Source organism: Pectinophora gossypiella, chromosome Z (genome assembly GCF_024362695.1).
Source record: "Pectinophora gossypiella chromosome Z, ilPecGoss1.1, whole genome shotgun sequence".
NCBI lineage: Eukaryota > Metazoa > Arthropoda > Insecta > Lepidoptera > Gelechiidae > Pectinophora > Pectinophora gossypiella.
Window position 1 is genome coordinate 10,342,902 of NC_065433.1, and position 24,479 is coordinate 10,367,380.

The 24,479-nt window shown below is 37.0% G+C and overlaps 2 protein-coding genes across 2 annotated transcripts in view; both read left to right on the top strand.

The window, feature by feature from the left end:
* The window catches only part of LOC126380003 (zinc finger protein ZFP2-like), a 138,140-nt gene extending 136,564 nt beyond the window's left edge, over positions 1-1,576 (top strand). Inside the window, exon 16 of the mRNA XM_050029070.1 lies at positions 998-1,576. The gene's annotated coding sequence lies outside the window, so the exon portion shown is untranslated. The remainder of the gene's footprint in view (positions 1-997) is intronic.
* A 5,130-nt stretch (positions 1,577-6,706) lies between these two features.
* LOC126380279 (uncharacterized) lies at positions 6,707-10,811 on the top strand. Its single transcript, XM_050029560.1, has 4 exons — positions 6,707-6,715; positions 7,144-7,210; positions 9,964-10,165; positions 10,347-10,811. The coding sequence occupies exons 1-4, from the start codon at positions 6,707-6,709 to the stop codon at positions 10,645-10,647; spliced, it is 579 nt and encodes a 192-aa protein (XP_049885517.1). The 3' UTR covers positions 10,648-10,811.
* Positions 10,812-24,479: the final 13,668 nt, after the last annotated feature.

A 24,479-nucleotide genomic window follows, 5' to 3' on the forward strand; every position in this document is an offset into this window, starting at 1 on the left:
GCGATGTAGTGTGATGTGATATAGGCTATTATGACAACATCTAAAGCGAAAAGATTTCAGTTGAGTAATGAACACAACTTTTATTGGCAATACAGAAAATTTGGCTGCGGAGCTGAATGCGCTGGGTTGTTACCGCACGGTCAAGGAATGGAAATATGTAAGCACAGTTATTTTTCTTTACTGGCACCTCATTGTTAAGAATTAAGACCAGTTACAAATATTTATTGAATATTTCCCTCATCAGCTCTCCTCACACTAGTCGTATAGTGGTCTTCCATTGGTGTGGCTACTCTCGATTTGTCACTTAACTGTTAGCTTTTTGTCATGTATCTGAGTAGCTTTTATAGGGCTACATAGCTGAAACTGGTGGAGGGCCCCCAATATCTGGCTTCACTGGCATTGAGGAGAGAATCTTGTTTGTTGTGGGTACTGCTTCTGTGTATGGATTCACGGATGAGGAAGTTGTAAGCTTAACTTGATTATAGTTTCTTTAGGTTCATTAACATGCAGTGTGAGCGTTGAGCTCACGATCCAGAGGTCCCAGGTTCGAATCCCAGTGGCTTATCATGTCATAACAGTATTTGTAAGTATATAGCTTGGTGGTATCTTGTATAGCACTAGGAATGTCTGATGTCACTGGTTCCTATTGCCATTTCTTTCTAGCTCTCCGAGTTGAAACAACTGTAGCTGTTTAATTTTTGAATAGTTTATGATTCCGTTTTCCTATAGGTAATCTATCTAGTTTCGCATGTTATTTATATTTCTATAGGTGAACTATACTAGTTCAGCATAGAGAAAGGACAAATAAGTAAAAAAACAAGAAACTAGTTCTTTAACTAATATGTTGTGTCCTGTTCCTGTAGTTGTTTTGTAGTGTCGACTATGTATCCTTTCAAAGGAATTTCCTAAATAGAAAAAAAAAGAATGTCTTTAGGGGATGAAAAACGAATTTCACAAAATGGATTTGTACTAATAACACACATTATTATTTTTTCAGGGGAGTGCTCCAGCAGCTGCAGCTGGCCTACGTCCAGTTCAGCTAGAGAGAAATATGCCGCCTGTCCTACCCGGTCCTTCAACATCTCGACATTATCGTCCCATAGGCCAATCCACCACTCCCCCACCTTGTCCAACAACTCCAAGCCACTCCCATCCTATTCCATCCCCAGAGCTCCAGCAATCGACGAGAGATTCAGAAGGCCAAACACAGAGGTCTAGACTGAGAAACCGGTCTCGGCAATCTCAGTCTAGACGTCGAACTCCTGTAAATGCTAATCTCATTAAAAGCCTTAACAAAAATAATCAATTGTTAAGGCAATCTATTATAACAGCATCCTCGTCTATTGCAGGAGCTCTTATTTCTTTAGGGGAGGCGAATATACGTGCAGCGGAAATAATAGCATCTGCAATTCAGGGTTTAGTGGCTTTGCAACAACATCCTCTTTTTGAAGAGGAGGAGGAGGCTTCTGAGGAGCTCTGAATTGCAGCCCCTATTTTTTCCCCACTAATATTCTTCTTCCCTACCTCACCCTACCCAACCTCACATTCAACTCCCTCCAAACCCTCCCACAAAAGATCTTTGTTTGTTTTTCATTTTTTTTTCTTTTTCATAATCATTTTATTATAATTAATGTTGTTATATGTGAAAATAAATATTTAAAGGAATAGGTACTGTTGTTGATTTATAAGTGTTATTGATTTTGTTGTTATATTATAATCAAGAATAAAAAAATAAAACTAATTGATTATTCAAAAGTTATTTTATTATAAGTTATTAGTGGCCCTGCCCAATCACTGGTTGCCAGTGATCTATCAGATAGATATCATGGATACCCTGTAAGAGATAGATAACTCCGTTATAAGTAAGAAAGTAGAAATCATACTATTAGTAAATCTTTTCTTTATAAAGTACACAACTACACTCCCGGACACAAGTATCGAGCCACCCTGTGTTATAATGTTAAAGAAATTATAAAAAATTGTTTCGTTAAACAAAAAGTTTTTATGTAGATTTAAAGCTGACATATTCTAAATTAATTTTAATGTCCTGTTGTTCTAAATTTTATTTCTGGGTATTAAAAAAAAGAGTTTCGTGTAACTTGTCTTTTTACCGACTTCAAAAAAGGAGGAGGTTCTCAATTCGACCGTATATTTTTTTTATGTTTTTTCGGGCATAACTTCGTCGTACATGAACCGATTTTGATAATTCTTTTTTTGTTCGAAAGGAGATATACCCAAGGTGGTCCCATTTATTTATTTATTTATTTATTTATTTAGAAAAAATATACATTGTAACATAACAGAAAAATCCACAGCTGTTACAAAGTTTCTCTTAAAAGTTACTTAACATACATGACACACAAAATAAAATTAAAATAAAAATTATTCCCGAATGGTGCTTACAGGCATCATGCTTTCAAAAGTCTTCTCACATTCTTTCATCAAACATGCTATCGAACTAACAAACAAATCACAATGTGGCGCTGATTCAAGAACGGAGGTGAGCAGCGAGACAGCGCGCGGCACGGGGGATTGCGAGTGCGCCACCGTGTGCGCGGGCGCGGGCGGCGCATGTCAAGGAAGTCAGGGTCTGATGATGGGAGACCAGAGAAATCGAAGGGAATTTTCAAAAATCGTAAGGGCGACTAGTGCGCTTGTAAGGTCAAATTAGTACGACGGAGTTTGCTGATCTACAGGTTAACTAGTGGCTCTGCTCACCCCAGTAGGGATTACTACTCTTCTGTTACACCATGTCTTTGTGAGATGACAGACTAGACTGATTGTATAACATTTTATGTTGTAGTACTTACCTGACAGAACATCTATAAACATGTTGTGAAGCACACAACATGCTATTATTATTTTCACCGCTGTTGGTGGCGTATAATGCAATGTACGATGCCTGTGCAGACAGCGAAATTTATTTTTCAACCGCCCGTAGCACATCTCGGACACGTTTCGTGCGTTGGCGTGGAAGCGGTTGTAGGTGTTTTCAGCCACACCTTGAGGTCTTATTATCGGTGTCATAATCCAGGGTTGCAACGGATACCTTTTATCACCTGAAATAAAAGAAAGCTTTAGAATACCTACACAGAAGCCTAAAAATACATATAACATTACATAAACTCACGACTATATTCCAAAGGGGTAGTTAGAGGTACACCCATTGCAAAATGCAAAATGAACTAAATAGCCACACCTCACTGAGCATACTGTTAGACCAACTGTTAGTGTTCAAGAAATTATTATCTTTTCAAGAATAACTTTTGCTTACCTAACAGCTATTGGGTATTTGCCCCATTTATATAATCACGTTCTAGTTTTCTTTTTATTTGGCTCATGCTCCAAATGGCAGCATCATTAGTGGAAGCGGGGAAATTGGGGTTGACAGATATAATCCTTCCGTGACCATTGACAATCTAAAGAGCAAATACCGTAAGTTCTAAGTAACTTCTTACTTCTAGATAATATAAATATACATACTTGCATACTCACCATTTGGCAATTAATGCTGTAGAATCCCTTTCTATTATAAAATAACGAGCCAGGTGCTGTTGGGTGATTCAATGGTGGTTTGCAGATAGATGTGTGCCGTCCACAGCTCCTAATATATGTGGCATCCCATAGAGATCAAAAAATCTGAAATAAAATATTTGTTTGGTTGGAGGTGTTTGGTTTAGTAGCTTGGGACGTTGATCATGTTAAGCCGTTGGGCTTAACATGCTTTTTGACACATGGAATTGGAAGTAAAATGTATCTATGTAGCTGTATACAAAAAATCATGCCCCTGATCTGTAATGGGGCTACAAGCAATCTTAAGACAATTTGCAGACATTTTGATATGAAGCCCTCAGATGTATACAATGAACCATATAGGGACCTGTGATCATTTGGTACCTATGCCATGTTAAAAAGACAACAATCCCTTTGTCAATTATCAATATATCACATTACACATTAATCGTATAATTTAATTGATTATTTTTTACTTACTCTCTTTTAGTCTTTTGTATCTCTTCTGGGGTTGTGGGAAATTGAATAGATGCCCGAGCCAGCTCTTCAACAATCGCTTCACTGGTAATATTTATACAGCGACTTGCTGTTTGGCTGGCTCAGGCCAAGCAAACTATCCTCCCCAATGGCGGCTTGGTAGCTGCCATGTGCAAAAAAAATTAAGGCGGCGAGGACCTGTTGTAAAATCAAAACAGAGTACTTAATGAACAACTTGTTTTGTCAAATTACTTCTACTCATGTCCTGGTATTTACTAAATGATAAAATAAATTATTTATACCTTGAGATGTTAAACCACCACGCGGGCCCAGTGCGGATTGGTGGTTATTAACGACTGCTAATGCAGCCGGGACCAACGGCTTAACGTGCCTTCCGAAGCACGGAGGACCTCGAGATGAAAACTTTTTTTTTTGTGGTCACCCATCCTATGACCGGCCTCTGCGAAAGTTGCTTTACTTCAACAATCGCAAACCGAGCGCGTTTACCGCTGCGCCACCGAGCTCCTCAAAGCCGCCATATAATTCTCCATAATCATTCAAAATAATGACCGGGATAAACACAGCTAATTTTATCCGGCAAGTTTAGAAAACCGTATAAAATTAATTTAGAATAAGAGTTTAACGTCATATTAATGTTTTTTAGAATAGCTTTTTGTCGCCTAAACCTAAATTGAGTAATTTAGAAACGTCATCCTAAATTTAAGATTAGGCGTCAACTAAAATGTGCCGCCAGAATACAAATCCAGTTTTTGACATTTAAACCGCAATCTTAGCTAAAATAAATTTAAGTTTGCTTGCAGGAATCGGCACCATTATGAACTTAAATAAACTCAAATAACTCAAACTCAAAAAACAAAAAAAAAAACTCAAACTTAAATAATTCAATAGTTTAATATGTTAGTTAATTAATGTTAAGTTTGCCGAATAAATAGTTTTTCTTTCTTCTTTCTTGCTTTCATTGGCTAAGGTGGCCTTTCTTTAAATAGCAATTGAAGGTTCCAATTGACATAAACATGAATATTGAGTACCACCTGTACATTTCTTCTACGGTGGTCTCTTCCCAGGGCAGGAGATGTTTATTCAGGACATGTCTCTAAATATCTTAAACCATACCTATTACAGTCAGTAACTAAATACTGGAGTATTGGCAAATCCCGAACTTGTAAAACTATATCCGTTAGGTCGGAGATATTGCAGGTTGGACCTGCAGGTTATTTAGTATAAATTTCGTCATCTGACCAAGAGAAATTCTGCAAGTTTTCAACGTCTCTGATCCCACCACCACCTACTTCTACTCTTTCCCCCTGAATCTCGACCCCTACATCCAAAATCCTGCGATCTTTCCCTCCATCCCTATTCCCCTTCTCCGCTATATCCTCATCCCCCATAACTCCACACCCCATATCCTCCTTCCGCATGTCTCCATCTATCCCCCCTTCCTCGAAATTCCGACCTCGACCGACCGACCGACCGAATTCGAGTACTCCTACCTCCTCGCCCTGGTCAGTCATTTTATCCGCCTGTATCACATATAACCTTTACCTATAATCATGCTTACGGAGCCGCCTCCCCACTCCGGCCAAGTAGTTAATGCCATCTGCGGCAAATCTACAATAAGTCACGTCAAAAAAAAAAAACAGCCTCCTCACGGCATTGAAAATTCGTGGGTTCTTGGGTTGTTCCCCCTCGTCGTCCTTATTCTCTTCATTATTTCTCCTAACACGTCGCTGTCGGAGTCTTAACCAGGTAGCGTTTCTGCTATCTGCTGATCACGCAAAGGCATCGCACGTCGAGAACTACGAGGACGGCGCACTGCCTTCGAGGCCGAGAAACCGAGGCAATCTCCGGCGTTGCAGCTGGCTGACCATTTCAAAAAGTCCATGTATCTCGCACGGATACCACCACCGACCACAAGCAAATAAGTCTAACCCCAGCAAATACACTACATTTCCGTTCCTGAGTTTTGATCTACTTAAGTGCAAATCGGTCTAGAGACTAGCGTGAAAAGGTCATTAATAAGGACAATCAAATAATAGACAGGTTAATTGTGAGGTCATCAAATACATATATTTTATGAATAATATCGGTAACGGAAAAAAGTAATTCATTACACATAACCTGCCTGCATGATAACCTGCCTGAAGATTGCCCCCTGTATGCCATTTTCTGTATTGATCTTTTTTAACAAACATAATAAAAAAATACTCTTCACTATTTAGCCTATGCGAAAGAATGAACCTAATATTAGCATATATAATATATAAATGTTCATGACGTTTTGCGTCTCTGACATTCTGTTTATTTGACTGTTTGCGGATGGGACATTATGATTAGACGTATGAGTTTCTGACTGTCTGACTTTTTACTAATTTGACTTTTTCTGACAATCTGCGTGTCTGTCAATTTCAGAGACCAACTACTTACGTGCCTTCAAACATAAAGGTGCCCTATATTTACACAATAGAAGTTTTTGGAATGATGCTTATTTAATGGCATTTCTTTGATTGCCAAACTGTTAGTAAGGTATTTATTGTGATCATAACAACGCCGAAAACGGTGCAAATATTACACCTCGACTGTTACTGAATAACCAAAAGTGTCTCAAGTTTCATATTGTGCGGTAGTATTTGTGAAGTCGTCTTGGTTCAAAATGTACTACGATATTATGTTGCTTTTACTATTTTTAATGATTCCAATGGCAAAGGTAAAGTAACGATATATCAATAATAATAATTAGGTATCGTGCGTATAAATAATGGTGCTAACTCTGGCAGTTTCGAAACTTCACTAAAATTTTAAAATAAAAGGGGATTATAATTTGCTGTTTCTTTTTTTGTCGTGATTAGACTTCCATAAGTACTACTTTGGTCTTCTTGTCTTAAAATAACTTAATAAAATAATATATTGACTTACATTTGTAAAATCTGCATTGCCCTTTGTTCCTTGACTTTGGCGGCTCAATGGTGTCCCTCGAGGTCGGTCATTGATCTCACAACCCACAAGAGAAAAAAAGAAGATTCCCTAACTTTTATATACCTATATCAGCTGCTGCGTACTGCAGCTGCTGAATTCCGAACAATAAACTAAATTGACATTAAACATTATACGAAGTAAAATAAAATAATGTTTCAGGGAGCTGTACCAGGGACATTCTTCTGGAAACCGCGTTTGGCTCTGGATTTATCTATACCTACAACGCGTGCGTAATGTATTGCCACTTTAGTTTTAATTCGCCCAAAAGATAAAAACGAGAAGGCCATCCCAGTATTTATAGATTTTAACATTCTGTGGAATACTATTTGTTATGTTAAATTATAAATATAAATAGGATAGGCTGCTAATGTCACAGCTATATTATTACAAAAAGCCACGATATAGCAATCCTGCTATAAAAAGTCTTAATAAACTCCTTGATTACATTTTGAGCCCGGTTAACCCTCTCCTGAACTGGATCCGATACACCCCGTGGTACCATTATGTGGTTTTCTTTTTTTTTAATGTAATATGTGTGAAAAAAATCGTGTTAATTTTAGTTTATCTCATCAACAACCACAACAGTGCTTTATGCCAATAGAAAGGTATTTTATTAACAGACACAAATTATTTAATAGTTTCGTATGGATTAATTACGTGCCCTGCAAGAGTCGTATTTTAGAAAATTTAATTTCTTATTATTTTAGACATCTGCAACATTTTTTCTCTAACAATCTGCAATCTGCGACTTGTTGCAACCTAGTTTTGTATCATGGCAGAATAAGGCTCGACTAGAGGATTCGATCCCGGCCGATTTTTCTAATCCCGGGACTTCGGGATTATCTACAGTTAACCTCGGGATCCCGGGATTGTATTGGTACTAGGAAGTGGCAACAAAAAAACAGTAAAACGTATCAAATTTAACTCTTTATTTAAAACCTTTGCTTAATTCTTTAAAAACAAAACAAAATCACACTTGTTTCAGGTAAAATAATCAACAAACTAGGTTTCACAATTGCCTAGTTTGTTTTTTATTTTATAATAAACATAAAAAATAAAACAACAAAACTTTTTTATAAAAATACTATACTATGCTAAAGAGATCAATGTTCATGATAATCAAAATTTTGACCGGTTGAGGAAAACGCCTTACCAGAATCTACTTTTACTGAATGTTTTGAAGATAGATGAGTATGTATGCCTTTGGTTGATCCTCTAAGGGTCTTTAAAATAGCTAAACAACGCTTACATTGTGCTGTGCCCGCTTTGTGGACAAAAAAATTACTCCATACTGACGAAACATCTTTATCTTTTTTTATGTTTGACATAAAAACTTTCTTTGGATAGTGACATTGTTTACTTCTTATACCTAAAAAAAAAGTATTAATTCTATAACAAGCAACGTAAAAAGCATATGCACAACCTCTTAGAGCCACAGAAACTAACATTTCGTTGTTTTTCAACAATATACACATTAATTCATTGTTATTTAATAAATTAATTGATTACCACCAATAAACAAAAACAATATCAATACTTACAATAGATAAGCGGATATTTTACACACTTTAAAACATGACCCGGCATCGTTCGTTAGCAAAAACAAATAAAAACAGCTGTGTAAACAGGATGGCCGACAAAACGCCAAATAAAATTAAGTGCGTTTCGTTTCACGCGCATTTTTATTGACTTGTATAAAAATATTTTAATCCCGAAAATCCCGGGATTCATTAAATTTGATCCCGAACTAAAATACGACCGGGATCCTCTAGGCTCGACCCTTCTCATAATTATAATTGAATGAAAATGATATAAATGATAATATATATTCAGTAAATAAATATCAAATAACAATAATAAATGATCCTGTATTGCCACTCAACCCGCACTGGAGCAGCTTGATACGGTTGATTTGTTTGGTGAGTAAGAGTTGTAATAAGTAGCACTTACCAAACACTGCTCTATTTAAAAAACAAACAAAAAATAAGTTCGAAACTTAAAACCCGACTACTTGAATATCATGCTCTAAAAATATGAAACAAACTAATCAACAATGTTATAATTTGTTACGTGTAACTTATTTATTTAATAGACGATAAGTATTGATTTAAAAACTCATCATACGACATGTCAAGCATTATGAAAGGAGATTGATCAAAAGTGGTCCATATGTCCACCACTAACGACACCTATCAATCTCCTTTATGATTGAGAGAAATTCTTTATAATGAATTTATATACGGAATGTTCTTGTAAAATGAAATGGCCTAGGTATCGGCTTTGGTGGAGTAGACTTAGTTAGGAACTTAAATGAATAATTTATATCTTAACTGTATCCCTACAACACTGCTAAATGTTGATGATCTAACGACGAGTGTAATACCTAAAGGCGATAAACAAAACTGCGATGATCTTCAGTGCGAATGTTCATCACTGCTATGCACGTTATAGCAAAGAATTGAATCATCGATACACTATGTTTCGATGTATCTTCTTGCTATGTGTACACACAAAGTTTTAATCTATCGCAGTATCCTGCATCGCAATCAGATTTTTTTGATTCGCAACATGACACGGGCTAGGTAATAAAATCTAGCCGACGAAATGTTACCTGTTTCGCTTATTTTGTAAGCGTAGTGTTAACGATACTTATCGAAAATATTTTGGCTAGCCTCTTTTTTTTGCGATGAAACGCATATTGGTCATAGATTAATACAGAAAACTGGTCCTCTATTGTAACAAAACTTAGCTAGTACAAGTCAAGTCTTCTCAATACCGAAATTCAGATGAAATTGGTCCAAACATTCTGTAGACATAACCACTGACAGAGGAGTAACACAGATAAAATGTTGCGTCAGAAACGCCCAGGGGGTAAAAATCATGCAAAGGGTAAAGTTTAACTGGTAAAAATAAATATTATGAATTAGCATATCATACAATTTTAATTTGATATCTTAAATGCATGGATTTTAATTTTAGAGGCATCATCCGCTGTGCGTATGCCAACCAAAGATAACATCCACGACGGCACGGTGGTGTTGGTGGACGGGTACGCTGCTGGCATGACGATTATTTCACTAGCTGCCGGTTTGTCCAGTAGTACAGCTTACCCTCATCTTAACCCGATTTCTGCGTTTTTCTACACCAATATGTATAGATGGGGCTTAAGATATATGAGTCTGTAAGTAAATATTATTTGAAATTATTTATAGCTGAAGGTACAGGTATGACTTTAAACATACGTAAACATTCCATTAAATTAAGGTCGAATATATTTTTTTTAAACAAGGAAAATCGATAAGCTTCCAAGGTGAGATATTGCCATCATAGGATCCATGAAAGTAACAAATTCTTGTTTACAGTATCCCGCACTGGATGGGTGGCCATGGTGGCAATTATGTTGAGACTCATAAAGTTTGGCGCCGACGATTTTATTACATGGATGAGTTTATGCCTGAATGGATGAAAAATCTATTGGTTCATGTTCCGCAAGAAGAATGGGATAAAGAGTACCTGGACTGGAAGAGATTCAAAAAATATTCTGAGCCTGCTTTTGGTAAACATTACCGCTACCCAACTAGATCATTTAACGATTTTAGATCTATGGAAACTATAGAGACAGAAGAGGCAAATGAAGAAATATCTTCGGAGTCTGGTATTTAAACGGAATATAAAGTCACAAGGTCCTTAAACATATTTGTTCAGTAAAGTTGCGGTACGAGGTTAGATATAATAGTTATATTATGACTTAACCTTAACACGTTTTTATTAAGAATGAATTTAAATCGTCATTGTGACCATTCACTGTAAGAGGTAGAATTAAAGGGCTAAGCCTCGCCACCTTTGATGTTTGTTGCCAAAGGCTGAACGAGCAAACGATCTACAAGACCTTAAGAAAGCTTTTACGTTAATATTACCTACTAACATGAAGTTTCAAAGAAACAGCTGTTTCGAAGCAACAACATGGAACACATATTTTAAGGTACATACCTGTGTTGTGTTCACTAACAACAAGTGTTTACAAGTTTGAAATTAAATAAAAAAAATACTAATTTTAAAGTATTTTTAATTTTTGTAAATAACTTGGGTTTTTGATCATCTTACTGACTTATATTTCATTTTGTAATGTATTTCTGACTCAAGTCACCTACCCAAATCATTTGCAATGATTTTTGTATTCTTGCAATATGATACAACAATTTTGTTAAATATTGAACAATCGCAACCTCGCCAGATTGTCGTTGAGAACAATTGAAGTAACATGTAACATGTTTGTACTACTTAAATGCTGCTTATGTAACTTAAGAAAAGAATTTATTATCATCATAACAATACTCATCTGCATTCAATACCATAACACAAAACGAGACTTTATAAAAGACTGAAACACCAATCACAGATTGGGTTAACAAAGTGAAGTCGATCAATATGCATAAAATTGTAATATTTTTTATCATATTTCTATTTCCACCGGACGCAAAGGTAATTTTTATTTTACATACTACCCAACTTTTTAGATTTGTGTTTGCAGAAAAGTTTAAAATCAATATAACACAATTAGGCAGAAATAGTAGTAATTTTGAACAACGTTAAAAGGTCGGTATTTGAACAGTAACAAAATAATATAATAAGTAAAATCAATATTACCACTAATAAATCAATTCGAATCAAATGTCTTTAAAAAGCAGAAGGAAAAAATATTTTATGAAATCTCAGAACACCAGATTCTACGTATATTTACTTTACTAGGTGATAATTTTGACAGAGTGCAGTGCCCGGGACTTTCTTTTGGAAACCTCGGCTGGGGCTTTATTTGGGAAAACCTACCGGTAAGTGAAAATATTTTTTGTTCTCACTTGGTACTTACGTCACTCGGTTATGTACCCTTACTACCGGTTTTTTTTTTTTCATCATAAGATTCGACTTATGCTGCAATCTTAAAGTATTTTGTTTACTTATTAACGTTATTGGGCAGGCTGTGGGCCTGTGGGTAACTCATCAATACATTATTTTTATTACGTTCTTTAAAATATTTAAATATAACCATTAAACACTGATTTGACATTATGTTATGACAATTCTTTTAATGTTTTACTACTGTTAATATTTTAATTTTAGAGACTGGACCTAAGCGACACGAACCTACTCAAGATAATATTCATGCTGAACTAGTAGTCTTGATAAATGGATATCACGTGGGAACGACAGTGTTGGGCATCGTAGCTGGTTACTACGCCTATATGAAACCTTATCTTCATCTCCACCCCTTATCTGCTTATTACCACACTAACGTGTATAGATGGGCTTTGAGACATCTCTCATTGTTAGTAATATAAGTTTAAAAAATCATTAAAATTATTTGTAATTATTTTTACAGCGTAGCGCTACTATTTCAGATCTATAAAATCTACTTTTATTACATAGATACCAAATCTAATTTTAAAGTAAATATTACCCAAGGCCACACATATACATAATTTACATATAAAAAAAATATTTTATACATAAGGCACATATGCCTATATCCTAGTTTCTTTTTGACGTGAATTATTTTAGATTTGCCGCAGATGGCATTAACTACTTCGCCGGACAAATAGGAAGCGTTGAGGCACTCGCCCGGTACAAAAATTAAGATAACAGGCCTAAAGGTGCCCAGTTCAGGATTATACTCGTCATCATCCCATTCTAGGTGGGGTCGGCAAAACATGTATTCCTCTTCCATTCATTTCTGTCATTCGTCATCTCGGTCGGTACTTACACCTTTCACACACATTCCCTTTTTTACATAATCCGTTCATACTTTCTTGGGTCGTTCCCTACCCCTATGTCAATCCACATTCATACTCATAACTTTTCTCATTACATGTCCATACCATGCTAACCTGTTGCTCCTCAATTTCTCAGTGACTGGCGCTACTTTCAGACTTCTTATAATATATTCATTACTAATCTTGTCCATTCTGGTCACACCACACATCCATCTTAACATCCGCATCTCTGTCACATGTACTCTTCTTTCATCCGTCTCCTTTGTCGCCCAATATTCGGAACCATACAGCAAGACAGGTCTTATGACCGTCTTATAAATCTTCCCTTTTAGCTTTAGGGGCATTTGCGGGGCACATATTGTCCCTTAAACCTGTCGTCATTTCATCAATAAACTCTTCCGGATATGGAAGTGTGTAGTTGGGGTGAACTTTGAGTGTTAAATCTAATAGCAAAAGCCAATGATGTGACACTAAAGTCTCGCCAGGTAAATTTTACATTTTTTACTCGTATTCCTTTAAAGAAGAAAGTAATCTATTTGGGTTTTATTATTATCACTAAGTATTGTAAGACATTAAATGTTGCACTTTTTGAAAAATATATATATTTGCGTTGACCAGGTCGAATGCAGTTGCAGCTTGTAAAAGCGATTCACCTTCTCTATTTCGCTTCCCATATATTCCCATCTCCTTGTATTCTTTCATACCCTCCATTCGTTTTCCCACAAGTCCATTAAAATCACAACCAAATGTAAACATCCTCGCCTTCCGGAATCTCCATCATCACAACATCAAAATCCTCCCAAAAATCTTTCAGTACCTCGTTACATGCTGTCTGCGGTGCATACACACTTATTAGGTTAAACGCTACTTCTTCAAATAGCTAATTCACTACTATCAATCCATCATTCACTCTCTTAACATTAATTTTGGGAGGATTATACTCATATTTAAAAGAATCATTCGAACCTAATTAGGCCGATAGCGATAAGCGCTGAATGAGGAAAAACATCCACTACGCTGGTTGGGTCAGTAAAAACCTAAGATAAATTGATATTGTCAAAAAAACATTTTTAGGCGTTATTTATCTAATATAGTGTAGCAAACATTCATTCATTGTCAATCCAACCAGGCTTTCTGAATGCCTTGGCAATCCTTCTCCTGATCCGAGAGGCAGTTTGGTTTCAGACCTAATGTAACTGACTATTTCCGTGTGTCCAACACAGTTGATTTGTATACCTGAAACGGTGGCGCCGGCAATATTATGTTACTGTTTTATTAGCTACCAATCACTGGTAATAATTAACGTTTTACTTAACAGACTACCCGAATGGATCGGCTCCGGCGGTCCCTATCTTGATACACATAAAGTATGGCGTCGTCGTTACTACTTTATGGATGCGTTTGTACCAAAATGGATGAGATTTTTTTTCCCTTGGGTTAAGAAATCTGAGTGGGAAAAGGAAGAAAACGAATACAAAAACTATAAAGAGATAGTGGAACCTGTTTTTGGAAGACATTATACGTTCCCCGGTAGAAAATTCAACGATTACAAGTCTCAAATAACTAATGAATATTTTTAGTTTGTGAAGTTTCCATCTTGACAGATATGAATCCTATCCTGTGATTGGATTAAATTTCAATAAATTGTCAGGAATTGACGTTTCGAACCAATCGGAATGTGATAAAACAATGTTACACAATTAGATCACATTCGCGCAAAGAAAATGCCTAAACGAAGAAATTAACCTATTTCTTTTTGGTAATGACACCAATAACTATGTCAAAATCGGATGTATATAAACTAAAGCTTTATATATTATTATGTGTGTTTAAAATGATATGTTAGTAATCGTTAAAAGTAGTACAAAATAAATTATGTCTAGTTATAAAATGCTGATTCAAGTAGGTAGTCTACCCTGTTAAATGTAACATGATTAGAATGACAGCAGAACAGAAATATGGTACATACGCCGACGCCATCGGTAAACATCTTAGTACATAAGGAACGCGAGATTATATTATCATTCGAATCATGATGTTTAACAGGGTGCTTATACAATAGAATAGATACCTAATAAGATAGACTCAAGTAGTAGCTTTATTTATTTTTTTGCCCAGTGATGACCATAAGTACCTAGGTAGGTAGGTACTGAATTTGCAATCCATAACGTTAGTGCATAGTTTTGAAACTATAAATATAAATTATATCACCTATATAAATAAATATTGTTTAACTCTATTTCACTGTGTGCTGTCGTCTACTACATTATCTAAAACTGTTTTGTAATACCAATTATCTTGGGGACCTAGCCTAAATGAATTAGCTTTAACGTCAACGTTCGGTAACCTATGACCCGTCCTATTACTGGTTCTGTACTTATGCTTATCCTCAATCAGATTTATCTCCGATCTATTTTTCCTTTAAATAGGATACTGTATAAGGCAGAAAGGATCAAACAGGATCCCGTTAAAAATATAAATGTGAAATGAGAGCCAAGTTCAATATTATGATATACCCATGTGTTTGAAATAAATTAATGCGGAATGTAAAAAAAGAAAAAGATGAAGGTAAGGAAAAATCCTAACCACTTGCGCTGTCCCTACTAGTAATGTTCCGAATATCCGTATCCGTATCCGCGGATATCCGAGATAAAAGAAAAATCCGTATCCGTGTCCGTTACTTTTCACGCGGATCTTTTACGGATCTTTTTCAGGTGATTAAGTAGAATTATTAAATAAAAGACTATAAAATTCCACTCAGATTGTTTTTATTTCTTAAAATCAAATATTTGGCACTTTTATATTACAAAAAGGAGATCATCGGATTTCGGCCCAGAAGTCAAAGTGCCGGCCAAAAAATATTTTTGCTATATTCCGTTAGATCTTATCCGTCTGAGTATTTATTAATATGGCACCAAAGCTGTAGGGTCAATATCTTCGGTTTTATTCGAATTAAAAGAACTGTATTTTTCATACATTTTTGGTGAAAATGTAAAGTGCCGGCCAATTAACAAAAATGGTATATATCCTTAGAAATTATCCGTCTGAGCATTTATTACTATGGCACCAAAGCTGTAGCGTCAATATTTTCGGTTTTATTCGAATTAAAAAAAAAAACTTGTATTTTTCATACATTTTGGTGAAAATGTGAAGTGCCGGCCAAGAAACAATATTGGTATATCCCGTTAAAACTTATCCATTTGACCATTTATTAGAAGTTTAGAAAGCATAGCACTAAACAATTCCGGGCTTCTTAAATAATCTGTCTGGTTGAGGAGCCCTACAACTTCCACGCAAATCCTTAGCCTCAGGGCCCAGACGGGTCAAAGAGCGTATTGTAGCGATCTCCTGTAAAACGATAAGTTCAGCGCGACCGAATCTCATGTCGAGCACGCGCAGCACGACAGCAGGCACGCGCGCTGACACTAGCAAGGCGCTCACTGCCTCGCGTGCGGTGCCACGCAACGCATAGTTAAGGCGCGCTAAGTTTTCAGCGTCTTTAAATGAGCCCTCTGTATCCATGAAGGCACGCTTAAAACTTAAATATTCAATAGATGACTTTCCATCGAAAAATGGAAGGTTTATGTTTAAACCTTTCGAACCTTTATTGAAGTTATTGAAAAAACTGTTCAATGACGAAATCAATGACGAAAACCGGTACCGCATTGTCACCGTCTGCGGGCGCTGAGTGTGAAGCTCGGATAGCGCCGAATGGAGCAGTGGCTGCATGCGCAGCTGCTCCTGGCGCTGCAAGCCGGGTAGAGACTGCGTCCGCAGCTCTGCCAGCCCCGACTGGCACTGACGAAACTTCTATCACCTTCTGGGCCGCTGTGATCTGTGCATAAGAGGTGCAGAAGAGTTTTTAGTATGACTGAGATTGGTACCGAGAACCACCGTGTTCTTTAACGGCTGCCCAATGTAGGGCGAGGTTTCTCGGCGTACATCGTCGAGCCAACTACTCACACGTCGCTCTTGGCTTAGACCACTGCGATGGCTATGGCGACTGCTACGCTCACTGCCCTCCGCTTCTATAGCGGCGACCTGGGCGCTAACTCGGCGGTTTGTCGCTCCAGCTGCGCTTGACGCTTTTGCAGTTCTAGCTGTGCTTGACGCTTTTGCAGTTCTACCTCCTGCTCTTGCATTTCAAGCTCTGCGAGGCGACGCGCATGCTGGGCTTCTACTAACAGTAATTTCGCCCTTACTGTGGCTGACGATTTCGACGACACAGAGACGTGGGCGTCGGTCTCGGGCGGCGGGCGGTGGCGTTGGTGGCCGCGGGATGCTCGACGAATCACCACCCGCCGTATCTACGCCCATCTCTGCCACGGCTAAAGATTCTGTTTTATTACCTTCAACCTTTTTTGCGCTTCTTGTCTGCACTACCATACTTACCGACTTCGAAGGACCACTTTATTGACGACCAATAATAAAAACGGTTCTCGTGCAGACAGCAATATATATTTTTACAAGAAGAACAAAAGTACACCAAAAGTCATTATCAAAATCAAAGACAATAAAAGAATAAAAAACTATATAAAACAGGTAAAATTATATAAAAAGATGTGTTATCTTGCACAGCAGGTGTGTTCTGTGACGTCCCAGGTTTAGACAGCGTCATATAAGATGCTAATGTAATAGCCAGGATTGAGACTTCTCACTGCTTTTTACTTTTACCAGAGCTGTCCTTGCTGATTCAATGCTATCAGTTCGGAAGAACTAATGATAATACTATCTCTTCTGCGTACTTAGTAGCGTCCCCTATTCTGTGTCCGCCAAACTTGTGACAGGTCCTCCAGATTGTGATGTATTGGTAAATTTTTGCTACTTTCCAAACTCAAACTCTCTGTTGGCGCGGGGATTGTAAACGGCATGATGGTTTGCTTGAAAAAGTTGTGAAACGTGACTGGTTACCTAAAAATGATATCCTTAAGGTCGATGTTGTCTATGTTGTTTTCTATTATCTGCTGGGGTGAATAAGGCGAGGATGTCTGATAATGCTAAGGTGAACTTTACGTTTTACCGCTTAACTGCCATATTAGCTATTGTTCGTATAAATACGTATAAATCGTGCGCAATAGTTGTTAACAAGGCACAAAAAATCATTGCCATTTGCTTTCCTAATGTCTAGGTACTTACTACGGAACCCCAGCATTTCTGCGGTTAAGAAACCCTGTCATACACGGTACCTGAAGCACAAAGTAAGTATACACGTTTTATGTAATAATTATTTTTTTGAAATACCTATCTGTGTTCGATTATCTAACTACTGTGAATGACTATCGATAGTTTTGTTTGCCGTCGCTTATTCAGTAGGTAAGTAACTATAACGTCGCCTAGGTTTTTCTAAACTTTATAATTGGATTCTTCTTTGTTTAATTATTTCAGTTGCTGTTTTTTTAATAATATTGTAATCTATTAATAATAGGCAGGTACGACAACACTGCGGAATAATAAGAATTGTTGAACAATACCGACCTCGCCGGAATGTCGGTGAGAACAATCGAAGAAGCGTGTCTCTGGTACTTAGATGCTGCTTATGTAACTGAAGAAGAGAATTTATTGTCATCATAACATTACCCACTAGAAGACAACAGAAAACCACAAAAGACTTTAAAAGAGCAAGATATTCCTCTCGGATTGCATTTAAGGTGTGAATACGTGTCAATATGAATATTTTTTTTATAATATTAATTTTGTTCCTTTGTTCAGCGGATGTGAAGGTATTATTTTAAATAGTGCACTCTTATAAGTAGGTTTTTTTTTCCTGGGACATCCAAATAGACCAATATCTATTTTTTGATGTAAAATTGTGCATACAATTTTGCAAATGACTATAATCGTTTATAATCGTGTTTTACTTATGTAATGGTACCTAAATACCTATCTATTCCAGGGTGCAAAACCTGGTTCATTTTTTTGGAAACCTCGATTGGGGATTTATTTCGGAAAACCTACTACAGGTGAGTCTAACGTTATGTTTATGAATTATGTCATGGGTGCTATGCTTTTCGCAATTCCTTGTTTTGCATTATTTTGTTGAGTACACGAATATTTGGGTAATTCTGCTTATCTACCCTCAAGCAGCCACTCTAGAGTGAATATGAACGAGGAACTTCTCTTTTTATTATTCTTCCGTAGTTTTACCCCAAAATGTAATAAATGTTTCTTTCTTTCAAAATAGTTCAATAAAATTGTCTATTAAAGAAAAACCCGCATCCTTTATTTCAAAACATCATTGGAACAAATTCACAAGCATTTGTAGACAAGAGTAGATAGGTACACCTGTATGGAGCCGGAGCGGGTTACTAATGATAATAATAATAATTTATTCAAATAAAAAGTTAAAAATAAAGCTTCATTTCAAATAATAAAGAATAATCAACAGTTTGGAAGTTATTAACAAATAACAAGTTGTAACCTGAATAAATATTGCTACTAATAATCCAAATTCGTTTTAGAATCGCAAACGCTGAAATATAAGCCTGATAAAGATAATATAGCATCTGGATTAGTGGTCCTAATAGATGGATATCATGTGGGAACCACGATATTGGCTGTTGTGGCCGGATATTACGCCACTACGAAGCCATTCGTTCATCTCCACCCTTTAACTTCTTATTACCATACCAACGTGTACAGATGGGCCTTAAGACACCTCACGCTGTAAGTACCTGCATTATGTTTTTTGTTTTGTAAATATCACAATATATTTTTTGACTATGAAGGAGTACTGCCTGCTACATTAGTATTACCATTATACATATATAGCTGAACTAAAATACTACAGCTACTCAGTACGAAACTTCGATCTGAGTAGCTGTGCGAGAGTATTGTATCAGTACACAAATAATTTAGTTACCGCGATTCTGATCAGTTAGAATTGCCCGGGGGCCATGTAGGGGCTACCAGAATCCGAATCAAGGTCCGAATTAGGTCATATTTCATAGGCCCCGATCTTCCTGAATTAGCTTTTGTTTATTTTATTCATTGTTGCCTTACACAGCTTACCCGAATGGCTCGGCCGCGGCCGTCCTTATACCGATACCCACAAAGTATGGCGTCGTCGTTACTATTATATGAATGAGTTTGTACCGAAGTGGATGAGATGTTTTTTTCCGTGGGTTAAACCATCTGAGTGGGAAAAAGAAGAAAAAGAACACAAATTATTTTTAAGATATGCTCAAAACGCATTTGGGAAGCACAATAGGTACCCCAACAAAAAATATAACAATTTCCAATCTGTATTATCCAATGAGACACCTGCGCGACTCGATTCCTCTATATGAAGAATGAAAACTGTGAACACGGTCAAAACTAATCAATTTTAGAGACAAGATTTTCTATATCTATTTATCTTTTAAATAATACCTAATACTTACAAACACTCAGTACAAAGTTAATGCAATTTAAGGATTAACTATTATTTAGTAAGTTTAAAAGGTAGCTATGTTTATTTACTTATTTAAATCAGGCAACATGCCCCAAATGCAATAATGCAATGGTGAAGCCCTTAGATGGATACGATGAACCGTTTAGGGACATGTGAAAGATCCCTCTGTCATTTTTTATGTTCTTAATATTGCCGCCAAACAAGTGAAATTTATCATATTAATAAATTGATTATTTTTACTTACTCTCTTTTAGTTTTCTGTATGTCCTCTGGTGTTGTGGGAAATTGTATCGATGCCTGAGCCAGCTCCTCAACAATCGCTTCAGTGGTATTGTTTATACAGCAACTTGCTGTTGGCTGGTTCAGGCCAAGCAAACTGTTCTACCCCAATTGCAGCTTGGTAGCTACCATGTGAAATGAAATTTGAAGGGCCTGTTGTAACATCAAAAAAAGTAATAAACAAGTTGTTTTGTCATATTACTTTTACTAATGTCTTGGTTTTTATTAAATGATGTATTTACATTTACATAACTTAAGATGTTTGGGAATTGTACCCTGTTCCAACCGTATGTCTTCCAATGTGTCTACTAGGAATAGTGCTGCCCTCCTAGGCAGCAGGAACAGTTTTTAAATATATGTCGTTTGTGAGTTAAAAGTGATAGAAGCGTGTTTAATCCCTTTGAGTCGTATTTTGTCCTGTTCCTTTATTCTCAGTAGTCCTACTGGTTCCAGGAAATGAGTAAATGATACACTTCAGACGAGAAATTTATAAGGTGGAAGTGGGCGCCTAATGAAACGGTATGTTTGCCCACACCAACCGCAATTAACACCAAAACCATGGATACTTTTTTTTTACCAAGCATCCGCTCTGGACGGATGAGCGGATGCAAGCGGAAAATTCCGGTGTATCGGTAGTTCCACTGTCGCTACTATCGAAAAATTCGCCATGGAGTAGTGTTGCAAAGAACTTTAGGCTTTTAGCCCTTTTCAGCCTATCGAGTCCTTTTTGAGACTAGACCAGTAAAATAGGGCTTTCAAAGCTTCATTATTTAAAAAAATATATAGCCGTTTTTAAAGTTGTAGGTACGCTATAAAAAGACCTATAGCGTTTTCTAAAGTACTTAGTAGGCTTTTTGGGACTGAAGTCTTTATTTTTTTTTAGTAAAGCCTTTTTACCGTCTTCAAAAAAGGAGGTTATTAATTCGATACGTATGTATGTAATATTATTGTAACTACATAAAATTCACACATGATATGGGCCATAAAAAACGGTTGTTTTCGCCACGTTTGATAAATATTGAGGGACTGTCTGAAATTGTGTATCACTGACATCACTGTAGTAGTCCCTTAGTAGCCTCTTATAACACCCACGGAGGTCGGAAAGGGAACGGGGCGTTTTCAGTTAACGTTTTCACTTGAAACTAAAAGGTATTGAATAAAATTAAGCAAAATTAAAAATTTTGAAAAAAATCCACGACGGTAAAAATCTCATCGAAAAAGAATAAAATAACTCAAAACCCCCGACTTAACCCAATTATTATGTAACGAAATATTATATTAGACTTAAAAATACTTTCTAAAAAGGAGTTGATATCTCGAGACATCGGTAATAGATATACTTAAGTACCTAAACAATGAATATGGATTTTTACAGTTTTTTCCTAACGTGTCTGTTTCTCGAAGATATACCTAAATGTAGCGATAATAATTTTACCATAATACATAACCGAGGAATATCCGTCGGGGGCTGCCTTTTCTATATAAAATTTCAACAAAAAATTAATCATACTCATAAGTGTATTTTATGTCGTCGTTAAATATCTACAATTCTTCAATAATTGTATTCACGTCACTAGAAAAACTTTAGCTGGGTTAATGGCAGCCCCCGACGGATATTCCTCGGTTATGTATTATGGTAAAATTATTTTCGCTACAATGTATTTTTAAGTCTAATATAATATTTCGTTACATAATAATTGGGTTAAGTCGGGGGTTTTGAGTTATTTTATTCTTTTTTTGATTATATTGCAACATTGTTTTGCACTAATATTGTGGCGCCCCCTAGTGAGTTACAGCCATGACACCTGTCTAAGAACATGAACTCATCAAATACAATCCCGTTATTGAAAACCGCCTCAAAATCGGATCATACAAACATCTCTCACCCTAAACTTATATACCTGCTCCGTTCCGTCGTGGGTAATAAATGTAATTAAAATTATACTAACCGTAATTAACAACACTTTGCTTTACTTAATACTACCTGATTATTGAGTGATGGGTTCAACTTTATGAATTAAATGAGGATTAATTGGATGAATTTGATTCACTTGACCACACAATCCACGTGCCACTTATAGTCGATCTTGATTTTTCTTTAATCTTCGCCAATCACTTCGTATTAATTTATCTACAATTTATTGTTTATGATCTTCTCTGAAATCCGGCTCGAAGGACCATGAATATGCCTGATATGACTTTTTACTGATTTTTAAGGGATTTAGGTAGCAATGAAACAGCATCGTTTTCGACGTAATTACGTGTAATCAATGGAACCGAAAAAAAAACGCCTGTCAAAAACAATTAACTAATAAAAACTATTGCAAATAAATTGCTCTTATAAATTGAAGAGGCGTTTCGAATAATATTGATTCTAAACACTAATATTGTGGCGCCCCCTAGTGAGTTACAGACATGACACCTGTCTAATAACATGAACTCATCAAACACAAACCCGTTATTGAAAACCGCATCAAAATCGGATCATTAGTTTAGAAGATAAGTGATAACATTACTTTGCACAAACGCACACACAAACATCTCTCACCCTAAACGCATATACCTGCTCCGTTCCGTCGTGGGTAAAAAAGCAAGTAATTTTAAAAAATACGGCCGACTTCAAAATCCACTTAAAATTAAGAAATATTTTTTTTCTATGACAAGGGCTAAACCCTAAAATGCTTTGCAGCATTACCATGGAGACGTAACGGTTCGCCATAGACTATCTCCGCAGAAGAACACTAAAGCTCATGTTTAAAGCAACTGTGAACACCCAAGGCAAAGACTCAGTCCACCGGTCATCCGCGTGGCACATTAACAATTGCCGGTGGAAGCGCTTCACGAGACCATTGCACGCTGGATGGTACGTGGTCGTCTATTTATGCCCGAAACCAGTCAGCTTAGACAAGTACTGGAACACAGCGGAGTCAAATTGGCGACTGCGGTCCGTGACAATTTCCGTGGGACAACCAAACCGGGCTATCCAGATGGAAAAAAAGGCTTTCGCTACTGTTTCAGCTGTCCTCCGGCCGCAAAGTGAATATCAACAGCTGTTAAACAATACTTAAAACCTTGTGATAGTGCCAGCGGTCCTACGAGCCTGCTTAAAGCGTGCGCGGGGCAAGTTGAAAGTGCCGAGTGGGGCTGTCACATGACTGCTAACCTTGGCGCGTTGGCAAGGTAAGCAAGTTTGTGCCCAGATCCTGCAGTCCTTTCGTATGCCAGGCCAAACAAATCGCTCTGCAATCTCACAACTCAGGTTACCCAGCGGGGATTCAGGAACGGCGGCATGGCTCGTAGAGGCTTCAGCTACCACCGGAGAAGAAGGGCGATGTCACTGACTATCAGCCAAGTCCGCAATTCGCCGAGGGCAGCAGAAGATGGCTGTCTTGCTAGAACCGTCTGGATACTTCTAGGTAAACGACTTGACCAGAGACCGGCGAGACTTGTCAGATGACGAAGAAACTGCGAAGGCTTTCGGTCACTCAGCTCTTCATGCATCAGGAGCTGCTTGATTATTTTTTCATTCGATGCCGACAGGCGCCTGATGAGTTCTGAATTAAGCTTCTCATACTTTCCAGTCGCCGGTGGACGCACAATAATATCCTTGACCTCCTTGGAAACCTTGGAATAACGATTTTCAAGCTGCCCAACACGTAGTAAAACTTGGTTGTATCCACGGTAAGGCCAGAAATCCAAAATTGACCGTCAACATTGGCAAACCAAATTTCAGGTTCTTCAGGCCAAAATGGAGAAATGCGAATACCGAGCTTTTCGACGGTCTGCGGACAGTCGTCGCCGCCGGAAACTTCGCCGCTTTGCGCATCTTTATATTTCTCTATAACAATATTTTATGGGGTCACTAGTGGGTGTTCTCAGTTGTAGAAGGAGTAATTGGGAGAAATAATTCAGCAATATTTCAATCTTCCATAGAAATAAAATGACAGATAGAAAAAACAATATCGTATAAAAAATATTAAAAATATTCTAAATTAAAAGATTTTATATTTATACAAAAAAGGTTGTAAAAAGATATAATATCAAAAGGCCAGAGTGAA